Below are 14,029 nucleotides of genomic sequence, written 5' to 3' on the forward strand. Positions count from 1 at the left end.
GTTTCCGCGCAATACGTGTCCGCCCACCAAGCGTCTGCGCACCAGACGTCTGCCCACCACGTTTCCACGCACTACGTGTCCGCTCACCACGCGTCTGCGCACCAGATGTCCGCCCACCACGTGTCCGCCCACCGCGTTTCCGCGCACTACGTGTCCGCCCACCACGCGTCTGCGCACCAGACTCCGCCCACCGCGTTTCCGCGCACTACGTGTCCGCCCACCACGCGTCTGCGCACCAGACTCCGCCCACCGCGTTTCCGCGCACTACGTGTCCGCTCACCACGCGTCTGCGCACCAGCTGTCCGCGCACCACGCGTCCGCGCACTACGTGTCCGCCCACCACGCGTCTGCGCACCAGACGTCCGTCTACCACGTGTCCGGGCACCAGGCGTCCACCCACCACGTTTCCGTGCACTACGTGTCCGCTCACCACGCGTCCGCGCACCAGATGCCCGCCCACCACGCTTCCGCGCACTGTGTCCGCCCACCACGCGTCTGCGCACCAGACGTCCGCCCACCACGTTTCCGCGCACTACGTGTCCGCCCACCACGCGTCTGCGCACCAGACGTCCGCCTGCCACGTGTCCGGGCACCAGGCGTCCACCCACCACGTTTCCGCGCACTACGTGTCCACTCACCACGCGTCTGCGCACCAGATGCCCGCCCACCACGCTTCCGCGCACCAGACACCCGCCCACCACGTGTCCGCACACCACGTTCCGCGCACTACGTGTCCCCCCACCACGCGTCTGCGCACCAGGCGTCCGCCCACTACGTGTCCGCGCACCAAGCGTCTGCGCACCAGGCGCCCGCCTACTACGTGTTCGCCCGCGACCTGTCCGCGCAGCGCACGGCAGCGCTGCCTTGATTCTACTCGGCGTGGGAGGCGGATACGCCCAGGGCTTGCCTTTGCCGAGTTGGTATGTATGTATATTTGGTTTCCCTCTTACCCGGGCTGCTGTAATTTTAAACCCCGGGAGCCCGAGGCCTGTATTTATACAGAAATGTGTTTCTCGAGGCCACCGTGCGTACCCTTGGGTTGCCTCTTGGAAGTATTTGTGTCGTTTGCAGGGGAGTCCCCGTTTTAATTTTGTGTGTGTGTGTGTGTGTGTGTGTGATTCAACGCATAATGACATTTATTAAAATTTTTAAATACACAGGAAAACAATGCTACATCTTGTTAAAAGCCACCCTCATATTTAAAGACATACCAGACACATTAGAATGGAAGGGAGGGAACGAGAATGGAGACAAGGGACGAGAGGAGGGAGTCCTCGTTCTGATCAGTGATTACAGGGTGCTGTGAAGTCATTGGGAAAGAGGAACTCCATTCTGGGACCTTGAGAACAGCAATATAAACGGATAGTCAAATGGGTTAATAATATAAGTTGATCAGGAAGGAGCTCCCTGAAGAAATGGCATTTCACTTGAGACTTGAAAGATAACCGTTCCTGATCTCAGGTGGTACATTTTCTTTCTTTTTTTTTTGTTTTTTTTTGGAGTAAAATTGCTTTACAATGTTGTATTAGTTTCTGCTGTACAGTGAAGTGAATCAGGTATATGTATATCCCCTCCCTCTTGGACCTCCCTCCCATCCCCCCCAGCCCACCCCTCTAGGTGGTCACAGAGCACTGAGCTGTGCTCCCTGTGCTCTACAGCAGGTTCTCAGTAGCTATCTGTTTTACACATGGTAGTGTATGTCAAACCTAATCTCCCAATTCGTCCCACCCTCCCCTTCTCCCCCATGTCCACATGTCCGTTCTCTACATCCACATCTCTATTCCTGGCCTACAAATAGGTTCATCTGTACCATTTTTCTAGATTCCACATATATTCATTAATATACAATACTTGTTTTTCTCTTTCTGACTTATTTCAGTCTGTATGACAGACTCTGGGTCCATCCACATCTCTACAGATGACCCAATTTCATTCATTTTTATGGCTGAGTAATATTCCATTGTATATATGTGCCACATCTTCTTTATCCATTCATCTGTCATTGGACATTTAGGTTCTTTCCATGTCCCAGCTATTATAAATAGTGCTGCAATGAACACTGGGGTACATGTGTTCTTTTAAATTATGGTTTTCTCAGGGTACATGCCCAATAGTGGGATTGCTGGGTCTTATGGTAGTTCTGTTTTTAGTTTTTTAAGGAACCTCCATACTGTTCTCCATAGTGGCTGCACCAATTTACATTCCCACCAACAGTGCAAGAGGGTTCCCTTTTCTCCACACCCTCTCCAGCATTTATTGTTTGTAGACTTTTTGATGATGCCCATTCTGACCGGTGTGAGGTGATACCTCATTGTAGTTTTGATTTGCATTTCTCTAATAATTAGTGATGCTGAGCATCTTTTCATGTGCCTCTTGGCCATCTGTGTGTCTTCTCTGGTGAAATGTCTATTTAGGTCTTCCACCCATTTTTTTACCTGGGTGGTTTGTTTTTTTGATATTGGGCTCCATGAGCTGTTTGTATATTTTGGAGATTAATCCTTTGTCCATTGCTTCAGACCAGGACAGCTGAAAATTAACAGACTCCCAGGGAGGGCCATATGAGCTTTGAGAGCCTGTGGTTTGGTAGTCTCTTGGGAGCCAGCCCCGAACTCCTCTCTCTGGCCCTCGGAGCCCCCTCCAGCTTCTCTGAGCTTCAGACCACGGCTCCAAGCAAAGCCCCTATTGTCCTGTGTGGTCCCGCTAAGTTGTCCTCCTGGCAGGTCTGGGAGTGGTCGGGGCTGGGGAGATGAGCGCTGCTGCCAGCAGCTACCCCACGGCCCCCCGTGTGTGGGTAACCTGCACTCGCACATCACTGAGGCCTCGCTGTGAGCAAAGTTCAGCCCTGCGGGGCACCTGTGCTGTCCGTCTGTGTGGGCCACTCCCTGGGTTCTGCCTGCGTCCACTTCCAGCAGCCGGCTGAGCGGGCCTTGGAGACCACAAACTTTGATGTAAGGGAAAGCTGACCCATATCACGTGCCCTCAGCGGATCCCTCTTTGAGAAAATCTGGTGTGGGAAACGTCTTCATGAAGAACCTGGACAAATCTGTACGTATCAAGGCACTTCGTGATTCTTTTTCTGCTTTTGGAAACATTCTGTCCTGCAAGGTAGGGTGTGATGAGACCGGCCCTAAGGGTTATTCCTTTGACCAAAGAGGCTGCCGACAAAGCCATCGAGAAGATGAAGGGCATGACCCTCAGTGACCACAAAGTGTCTGTGGGCAGATTGAAGTCTCGAAAAGAGCGGGAAGCCAAGCTTGGAGCCAAAGCCAAGGAATTCACCAACGTTTACATCAAAAACTTCGGGGAAGAGGTGGATGATGAGAGACTGAAAGAGCTATTCAGCCAGTTTGGTAAGACCCTAAGCGTCAAGGTAAGTGAGAGATCTCAGGGGGAAATCCAAAGGCTTTGGCTTTGTGAGACACAAAAAACACCAGGATGCCAACAAGGCCTTGAAAGAGACAAATGGAAAAGCAATCAGTGGGAAAGTCATTTTCCTCCGCTGTGCACAGAAGAAAGTGAATCGGCAGGCCCCGTTAAAGTGGAAATTTGAACCGCCGAAACAGGAGAGAATTGGTCACTGTCGGGGTGAATCTCTACATTAAGAACTTGGATGACACCAGTGGTGATGAGAAGTTCAGTAAGAGTTTTCTCCTTTTGGATCAGTCGCCAGTGCCGAGGGGGGCGCAGGAGGGTGGGGAGAAGCAAGGGTTTGGCTTTGTCTGCTCCACATGCCCCCAAGAGGCAAGCAGAGCAGTCACTGAGCGGATGAATCGTGGGCTCCAAGCCACTGTGTGTCACCCTGGCCCAGAGAAAGGCTCACCTGCCCAACCAGTATACACAGCGGGTGGCAGGGATGAGAGTGCTCTCCACCAATGCCATCTTAAAGCAGTCCCAGCCTGCAGCTGGGGGCTACTCTGTGCCAGCGGTTCCACAGGCTCAGGGAAGCCCTCCGTGTTACACACCTAACCATCTAGCACAGATGAGACCTAATCCACGCTGGCAGCAAGGCTTCCAAGGAATGCCAAGTGCTATATGCCAGTCTGGGCCTCATCCAGCTCTTCGCCATCTGGCTGCATCTGGGTCTGAGTGCCCCGGACTGCTTGGCTATGGACTTCGGTGGCTAGCGCTGCCTAGCGAGGTGTGACTGATAGCTGCCCGTCTGGAGGCGGTCCCCCGGCTTTGCAGAACTTACCACCTCGTGCTGCTGGCGCTACTGCTACTCCTCGGGCTGCTGCACCTTACAAGTCCACCTCAAGGGTATCCCTCACCCTGCCGTACAGCCTCTGCAGACACCCCAGCCTGCAGTCCACGCACAGGGCCAGGAGCTGCTGAGCGCACCCACGCTGGCCGCCGCGGCACCTGCACCCCTCCACCCCACCAGGAGCGGAAGCAGGTGCTGCGCCGGTGGACGTTTGCACCGGCTCATCCGGACCGTGCACTCAAAATCCCCTTATGAGGGAGGGAGTGGGCTGTGGTTACTCAGTGGTGCACTAGGACCGTCGGTGGTGCTGGAGAACATCTGTTTCCTTGATCTGAGTGGTGGTTACACAGTGTTTGCTGTATGTTCAGTCACGAAGCTGCGTGTGTGATTTGTTTATTTTTCTTTATGTGTATTAAACTGCATCTTTTATCAATAATTTATGTTAAAAGTTTAAAAATAAGAACCACGGCAGAGCACAGTGGATTTTTAGGATAGGGTAACGATTCTGTATGATACTACAATGGTGGATAGATGTTATACATTTGTCAAAACTCACAGAATATACAACACCACAGGTGAAACTTAGTGTAAACTATAGATTTTGAGGGATACCGTGTGTCAGTGTAGGTTCATCGTTCGTAACAAACGTACCACTCTGGTGCAGGGTGTCGATAATGGAGGTGGTTGTACACGTGTGGGAACAGGAGGGAGCTGTCTGCACTTTCTACTCAATTTTCCTGTGAACCTAAAACTGCTCTAATAAATTGACTTTATAGATTCACAGGCATAGAGAACAGACTTGTGATTGCCAAGGGTGGAGTTGGGGAGAGATGGATTGGGAGTTTGGGGTTAGCAGATGCAAACTAGTACATACAGAATGGATAAACAACAAGGTCTCACTGTATAGCACAGGGAACTATATTCAATATCCTGTAGTAAACCATAATGGGAAAAAAAAGCATAATTTTAAAATGGAGTTTAAGTCATTGCACTCAGGAAGGGTCTGACTAGTGAATGAGGCAACTGAAAATGAAGCATGCTCCTTAAACAGGGTAATTCATTTAGGGTTACATAGGATGTGCAGTGGATGTTTTTTTCTCAAAGGTAAGGACGATAATAAGGAGGGCATGAGAATTCCAGCAAATTAAGATAAAGGAAGAAAGCACCAACAGAGCAACACTAAATCCATTTGTGTTTCCCTGGCAGCTTAGCCCAACAAGACCTGGGAAAGAAGGTTGGAACACTTGGCTCACTTAGGAGAAACTCCTGCCCGAAGGTCAGGACAGTAATTTAATCAGGACATCTGTGGGTGGAAAGGAAAGAGTCTGTCCTGAACACATACTGATCCCCAGACACATATTAGATCTGCTTTTCCAGAACTGTGTGTAGGAGGGACTCAGAAGTATTTAGAAAATGTTAGGTTCATAGTTCCCATATTCCCTAATGCACAATTGAACAATCTCAAATATATGGAGGACAGAGTTCCAAACCGAGTATTAAGACAGCTGAACATTTGATGCCAGCACAGCCCACAGGTTGCTTCTTTCCTTTGTGCAAGCCCATTCACCAATCTGAGCCTTGTTTCCTCCATCTCTAAAAGAATAAGGTGTCACTACTAGCCTACGCTGTGTCTATGGCAGCAGATGGTGAGCATATGGCCTGGGTTCCGTGGGCAGGAATCATATGCCCAGTGCAGGGTCTCCTGGGAGCCTTTCCTGGGGACTGCAAGGGAATGCTCAGCCCTGATCTAGCACCGACCTCCATATTTCTAGTCCACTAGCCCACCATTTCTCTCCCACTCCCATTCCAACCTACAGCCGTGCTCTCAACCATACGCATTGTTGGAACCCAGAATAAAACTTTCCCAGCAGCATTTTGCATTCACTAAGAAGTCTCTTGGAGAGGGTCTGCAGAAGAGAAAGAAATACAGCTATAGTGGTGGTGGGATTTAATATAGAATAAGCACGAAGAGTAGCAGAAAGAGGAAGATGAGAGGAGAAGAAGGAAATCTATACCAGAATGAGCGTGATGCGTTTTTCAAGCTCTATTTCATTTCATCATCAAAAAAAAACCTCTTACAATGCACTTTTAGAGAAAAGGAAACTTATCTGAAAAAAAAAAAAAAAAAACAGAAACACTAATTTGAAAAGGTACATGCACCCTAGAGTTCATATTCATAGTAGCACTATTTACAGTAGCCAAGAAGCAACCTAAGTGTCCATCAACAGATGAATGGATAAAGATGTGTTGTATATATACATACAATGGAATACTATTCAGCCATAAAAAAGAAAGAAATTTTGCCATTTGCAGCAACACGGATGCTGAGGATATTATGCTAAGTGAAATAAGTCAGACAGAGAAGGCAAATACTGTATGATATCATTTATATGTGGAATCTAAAAAGAATACAACAAACTAGTGAATATAACAAAAAAAGAAGCAAATTCACAGATTTTCAGAACAAACTAGTGGTTACCACTGGGAAGAAGGAAGAGGGGATGGGCAGTACAGGAGTAGGGAATTAAGAGATACAAACTATTAGGTATAAAATAAGCTACAAAGATGTTGTACAACAAAGGGAATCTAGCCAATATTTTATAATATATATAATATATTATTTTATAATATCTATAAATGGAGTATAACCTTTAAAATTTGTGAATCACTATATTGTACACCTGTAACTTCCATAATATTGTACAGCAACCATACTTCAATTTTTAAAAATAGTAAAAAAAAAAAAAAAAAGGAAAGAAGAGGCTGAAGCTCAGAGATGCTAACTAATTTATCCAAGGGCCTGTTAATCAGTAAAAAGGGAGTGTAATCAATAAAACTATGCTCTGTTGCCACTTTACAGACTCAGAATCCTACAGTCATGGGTCACTCGGGTACAAGCCTGCCTCAGGGGCAAGAATAAACCCTAAGTTCGTGTCTTCTCAACTCCCGGTCCCCCACCATCCCTCCAAGGAGGCAGACCTAATGAATGACCCTTCCCCAGATCCACGTCCCTGCAGCTCCGGGGAAGCGTTGTTCTACTCCACTCCCGGCAGAGGGCAGCCAATCCTGAACGTAGCACTGAACTGGCTCTTCCTGTCAAGGGCCAGGAGAGGGCTCTAACCCACCCACTCCAAAAAGAGAATCTTTCTCAGAACGCTCAAGGTTGCCAAACTCCAGCCAACATTTTATATCAACCGTTTGGAAAACGAAGACCCTCAGCGAACTTCCCTGGGGGAAAGATTCCCTGCAGCGTGGGCCTCCAACAGGAGAACAAATCCGCATGTGAAGAGAAGGCTTTCCCTTCTCCACTGTGTCTGAACACCTACGTAGCTCTTGGTCAGGCCACGACACCTTGAGATCCTTTGCTTCTTGGAACACTGTAAGTTCTTGCCGACTTCCTTTCTGGCCTGAAATTAAGCCTGTATTTTATCACATCACCTCTCTGGGCTCCTGTGTTCTCAGTTGGACCGGAAAAACGAGCAGACATTTTCCTGCCGTTTTTCCATCAGTGTACGTTTGAAGTTACAGGGGAAGTGCCCAGGCCTGAGCGTGAGGATGCCTGGTCTCTGCTCCTGTTCTGCCTTGACTGTCCCTTCTTCTCCCACGATTTGTAGAAGAGGAAGTAGCGCCGAATGGCCTAGGGACTCTTTTTCCTCTAACCCTGAAGAAGCCTGTCTCCCCTGGGTGTCCTTCCAGATAGAATGAGGCCAGCGTTCAGCCCCACCCAGCCTTGCCCAGCGCTATAAAGGAGGCTCCCAGACAGCCACCCCCAGGCAGTTGCAGCTCTGTGCCCTGCTCAACGATGAGGCTCTGTCTCTCTGGGTTCCTCTTCCTCTTTGTGATCTCATTGCCTTCAGGTAAGATGATGGATACAGGTCTGATCATGAAAATGAGGATCTTCTAAGGACTGAGGCACATGAAAAGCCCTATTGGTGTAAGCCCAGCAGGGAGACACCAATATCAGATCAGCAGACTAGGGGCAAGAGGTGGGTCAGTGGTGTTCGACCCCTGCCCTGCTCCTCTGTCACTACATCCTGAAAACGTGCCAAAGCTTAAGAGACGGGAGCCCATTTCACCACATGCAGGGATCACTTTCCAGCTATCCAAATTCCTGTTTCCCTCAACTTCCTCTGATGAGCGTTGGACTCAGCGGCCCTCGCCGAAATGTAACAGCAGGTGAGAGGGTAGAGTCCTTCACCGGGAAAGAGAGGACAGCCCTAAGATCTCCCCCAGCCTCTTGAGGACTGATTTTTCTTTCTTGTGTGTGTGTGTTTTTCCCTTCAGGGAACGGCTTGTTTGGAAATGATGGAGTGGAAATTCGTACTTGCACTGCGCTTGGGGGCAGATGTTTCTTCGGCTGTAGAATAGGATGGAAATGGGTTGCCTACTGTCACAATGTATTGTCTTGTTGCCTAAAACTGAGGAAACATAATCCGCCTCAGGCCAATGAACCATGAGCCTCACCTCATGGGTCCACATTAAAAGGATACGCAGATGGCTAAATGGACAAGACCTCCAATCTGTGCGTAAGGATGGTGGACGAGCTATGGGTAGCAACTGTGCGTAAGGATGGTGGACGAGCTATGGGCAGCAACTGTGCGTAAGGATGGTGGACGAGCTATGGGCAGCAACTGTGCGTAAGCATGGTGGACGAGCTATGGGCAGCAAACGGGCGCCAGATGCTAACCAATGTACTGGCGAAATTCCAGGTGTGTTTTCCTAAAGGGCATCATGGCAAAAGGCATTCCTGTTCTACTTTCTGCCCTCCAGTCTCCAATCGATAATTCCTATGTCCCATTCAGAATCAGTTGATCAATACGTGACCACAGGCCCAAGGAGATGACATCCACTGAGCCTAATGACAATAGCTTACCATGTGCCAGTCCCACTTTTAAGTGGTTTACACATGTTCAATCACTTAATCCTCACCCAAAACTCTATTATTTCTCCCATTTTGCAGATGAAGAAACTTTTCCAAGATCACACAACTAGTAAGAGGTAGTTAGCACTGGATTTGAACCCAGACTGTCTTGATCCAGTGTCTACACTATTAACGTGTACCACCTTTCAATTACTAAGTAGAGGAATCTAACTGGATGTTTTTTTTTTTTACTGAAGTATAGTTGATTTAGAATGTTGTGTTAGTTTCAGGTGTACGGCAATGTGATTCAGTTATGTGTGTGTGTGTGTGTGTGTGTATATGTATGTATAAACACACATATATATACAAATTTTTCAGATTCTTTTCCATTATAGATTACAAAATATTGAATATAGTTCCCTGTGCTATACAGTAGGTCCTTGCTGTTTATCTATTTTCTATATAGTAATGTGTATCTGTTAATCCCAGACTCCTAATTTATCCACCCGAGGCTTCCCATCTTCTCTTTCACTACCCAGTTCCCAATTTTGTATCTCAGGGGCTCCAAAAACCACACTGGGAGAAATTGTCCTTGGTGGGGTGGGCAAGTGGGGTGCGAGACTGGAAAGGCGGGGAGCAGTTTTGCATCAGGAGGCGCCTCTGTGGCATCCTTCTCGTGTCCTCTCTCTGGCCAGCAGTCGGGTCCAGGAGTCAGAACTCCGCACAACAGAACCGGGTCATAGCGTCCCCCTGAGGTGTTTATTACATCCACCACCACTGGGATTGTGCCAGACTCTGAAAAAGGAAGCATTCTATGGGCAAGACGATGTGCTCCCTACCCTTGGGTGCTCAGAGTTCCAGCCGAAGAGCAGAAGCCCCAGACCAACCTTTGGCAGGAATCACATGTCTTCTGTCTGCACGAGAACGGCCGGTCATGCTGGGTACACGCCCAGAGACCCTAGCAGACAGGACTGCGTGCGGTATGATGGGGTGTCACGGGGCTGGGCCATTCCGGGGCTGCGTTCCCCACCCTCTTCCCCCTCCGGAGTGACAGCAGAGCAGCAGTGAGCTCCACCTGCCAGGTCCAGGTGACAGCCTCTGCTTCTTAGCTCTTCTCCGCAAGCCGCCAGCAGAGAGGTTCTGACTCCATAAGACGTGAAGTACCTTGGAATCAACCTGTTGAGACAATAGTGCCTCCTGCATATGCTGGTGGTTTGGTTTGGATATGAAACTGTGCAACTCAGATCGGGATTTGAACCCACGCGCCAGAACTCAAACCCAGACAAAATCCAAATTGGGACATGAATCCACGGTCTTTTAATTGAGATCACACACCTGGTCTCAGGACTTAGTGAAGCTCAGGTTCGTGATGTCTTGTTGCAGAAAGAATTCAGTGAGAGACAAAGTGATAGGTAAGAAGTGGATTTATTTAGAGAGAAACACACCCACAGACAGAGTGTGGCCCATCTCAGAAGGTGAGAGGCCCCAAAATATGGCATAGTTAGTCTTTATGGGCTGAGTAATTTCATAGGCTAATGAGTGGGAGGATTATTCCAACTATTTCAGGGGAAAAGCCTTCACAGGAAGATGGAAAATAACTGAATCCGTCAAACTTGAACTGAGGGAGGTGATGTTTCCCCTTCACACCTGTAAGTGAAGGTCTGCTCGGGCGTGTGCCTGACCTAAAACCTTCTTGCTCCAGGCATGAAGATTCTCCGCTCTGTCTCCCTGTCTCTCCCTGTCTCTCTCTGTCTTTTTCTCCTTCTACTCTTGGCCCACTCTCTCCTAGGTAAAGCAGAATCTTGGGAGGAGACAAGGTAATTATTAATAAATCCTGGGTTCTGCTGGCCTGGGGTCACCTAAGGCCAGGGCTGGCCTGAGCTATTCTGGAAGGTCATGGTCACACCCTGACTTTCTGCTTCTGCCGTTGGTGAACTACCACACGGGGACTGCTTCTCCCACCTTTGATCAGGGCTTACAGGACACCTGGGATGGGACCTGAGAGGAGTCTGATGACAGAATGGATGAGAGGTAGTGAGACAAGTTCAAGCATAAGGACTCATGATGTTCCTGGGGCCGCCGGCCACCTGGCTTGGATCAGGGGCCCTGATGCCATCAGGACTCATTAATGGGAGCAGGGTTGTGTACTCATTCAGAATGGGCCTCAGTAACAGACAACCTGGATTTCAATCTGGGTCCTTCCGGAACCACATCTTAGCTTGGTGACCTTGACCAAGTCACTTAACTTCTGTTAGCCTCCATTTTCTCTTCCCTGGGAAAGGAGTAGTAAGGGAAAAGAATAAGAAGGGGGAGGAAGGAGAGGGGGAGGAGGAAGGGGAGGGGGAGGGGGAGGAGGATGGAGAGGGGAGGGGGAGGGGAGGAGGAAGGGGAGGGGGAAGGGGAGGGAGGGGAGGGGGAAGAGAGGAAGGGGGAGGAGGGGAGGGGGAAGAGGGGGAGGAGGAGGGGGAAGGGGAGGGGAGGAGGGAGAGGGGGAGGTGGAGGAGGATGGGGAGGGGAGGTGGAGGGGAGGAGGAAGAGGAAGGAGAGGGCGAGGGGGAAGGGGAGGGGGAGGAGGAAGGGGAGGAGAAGAGATTGGAATAATAAGAGAAGTTACTCCATAGGATGGTTGGGGACTTGAGTAAGCTAAAAAGTTCTTAAGACAGAGCCTGGCACACAGTAACACTGGATAATTATTAACCCCTAGGTAAGCACTCAATAGGGACTATTTTTTTTTTTCAGATTAGTTATTGTTGCTGCTGCTATTAGTGTTGGAGCTGGCCCATTGCCCCCTGATTTCTGTCAAGTTCTCTTCTCACTGCAACAGGGCAGTAGATCAGGGTAGCAGCCCCCAGAAGCCCCTACAACTCACTAACAGAATGATTTATTTCTAGAGGTACCCACTGCTGGAGAGGACAGCCTTGTGGTCCAGCTGCTGGGGAGATAGATACTCCCACAGCCAGCACGTCTCCCCCAGCCATGGCCACACCCCACCCTCACCACCTGCCTACTAGGAAACCACACGATTTGCACACGAAGTCCTGGCCTGGGAGCCCGGAAGCTGGGATTTTCCCCACTCATACACTAACCATCTCTATGACCCTGGACACATCACTTCAACTCTTTGCACTAGGAAGGGTGGGCTGGATGTACCATGGTTCTTCCTATGGAGGAGGGTGCCAGTCTAGAAAGCAGCCTGGAGACAGTAGCAGATGCTACTGTTCATGACTAGCTTGCTGGCATCACAGACACACGGAGTGTCCCTTGGGCAGCGTCCTACCAAGGGCAGAGAGGCAGTGGACACATCCCCCCAGCAGGCATTAAGGGGAGGGTGCACTGTCTGAAGAGGATTTAAAAACGATCATAGGGACTTCCCTGGCGGTCCAGTGGTTAAGACTTCGCCTTCCAATGCAGGGGATGCAGGTTCAATGCCTGGTCAGGGAGCTAAGATCCCACATGCCTTGCGGCCAAAAAACCAAAACATAAAACAGAAGCAATATTGTAACAAATCAATAGAGACTTTAAAAATGGTCCACATCAAAAAACATAAAAATAAATAAAAACAATTATAAAGCCAACTAACAGCCAGTCTACTCTCTATTATCACCACGTGCCAGCAATTCTAAACAATGCCAATGATAAAACACTTCTGGGGACAGGGAGGGGGTACCACTCCTATTGCCCTAGATCCACAGCTCCCATCTCCTAGCCTGTAGATTTCCTAAAATGCTCCCTGTCAACCCCCACCCCTCTCTGTCTAGAATAATGTTCTTTTTCTCTGTGCCCCAGCTGCTGACGTCTCCCCCCGGCCCACTGCAACCACTGAGATCACCCAGATTTGAGAGCCTCAACCTTGAAAGCCCTAAGTTGCCCTCACCTTTGCTGTGCTCCCTCCCGGCTCTGTACCTGGCATGGAATCCTGACCAGCAAAAGAGAACAAAAGCTTGAATGTTAGTTATACCAACTCTGCCACCTTGGGCAACTCAGGTAACCTCTCTGAAACCTCAATTTCCTCGGCTGTAAAATAAGGATAATACACAGCACACACACTTGTGAGTATTGACCAAGATACTGCACACGCAAGCCTTTGAAAGATTTACACAAGTTCGAGTTGCTTTTGTCTTGTTTTGTTTATCCATCACCATTTTTACTATTTTGCTCAGCTCACTTCCTCTGAGCCACAGGACGTGAGTCGGAGCCCTGTGAACCTCTGCTCTGCTCTAAAGCTCAGTGTCCCAGGCACAGTTTTTCAGGCCTGCTCTGGCCAGCATAGAGACACCAGCAGCCTCCCCTCCCTGATTCTAGATTCCAAAATCCCATGAATGCAGCCTGAAACCAAATTCCCTTTGCAAGAATCGGTGACCACCAGTTTGAATGCTCCATCTACAGGAGGCACTTTTTCTTTTTCTCTGATGCTGTAATTAATCTTCATCCTCCCAAAACGGATACTTGTGTCACTGATTTTTTTTTTTTCCTTAAATTTGGCTGTGTTGGGTCTTCGTTGCTGTGCGCGGGCTTTCTCTCGTTGCGGCGAGCGGGGGCTACTCTTTGTTGCGGTGCACGGGCTTCTCATTGCGGTGGCTTCCCTGTTGCAGAGCGTGGGCTGTAGGTGCGCGGACTTCAGTACTTGTGGCACGTGGGCTCAGTACTTGTGGCTTGCAGGCTCAGTAGTTGTGGCACACGGGCTTAGTTGCTCTGCAGCATGTGGGATCTTCCTGGACCAAAGTTCAAACCCGTGTCCCCTGCATTGGCAGGTGGATTCTTAACCACTGAGCCAATCAGGGATTTTTTTTTTTTTAATCTAAGGGCACAAACTTACATTTATTCCAGTTTGCCTTTGTTTTGTTAGATTTGGCCTCTCAACGCCAGTCTGTTGAGATCTTTCTGGATCCAGACTCTGCCACCCTGGCAGAAGGCAAGAAGCTCTTGGCGGGGAGTGGGGTGGGGGGCAGGTCAAGCCTGAAACCTCC

The 14,029-nt window shown here is 49.3% G+C and overlaps 1 protein-coding gene and 1 pseudogene across 2 annotated transcripts; both read left to right on the plus strand.

The window, feature by feature from the left end:
- The first annotated feature begins 2,529 nt into the window (after positions 1 to 2,529).
- LOC307188577 (polyadenylate-binding protein 4-like) lies at positions 2,530 to 4,635 on the plus strand (annotated as a pseudogene). The gene has a single exon. The product of its transcript is annotated as a polyadenylate-binding protein 4-like (transcript).
- A 3,368-nt stretch (positions 4,636 to 8,003) lies between these two features.
- On the plus strand, positions 8,004 to 8,658 carry DEFB136 (defensin beta 136; the record flags this gene model as incomplete). The annotated part of the gene is made up of 2 exons (XM_079927758.1): positions 8,004 to 8,058; positions 8,486 to 8,658. The coding sequence occupies 2 exons, from the start codon at positions 8,004 to 8,006 to the stop codon at positions 8,656 to 8,658; spliced, it is 228 nt and encodes a 75-aa protein (XP_079783884.1).
- Between the last annotated feature and the right edge of the window lie 5,371 nt (positions 8,659 to 14,029).

Source organism: Stenella coeruleoalba (assembly GCF_951394435.1).
Source record: "Stenella coeruleoalba genome assembly, chromosome: 7".
Taxonomy (NCBI): Eukaryota; Metazoa; Chordata; class Mammalia; order Artiodactyla; family Delphinidae; genus Stenella; species Stenella coeruleoalba.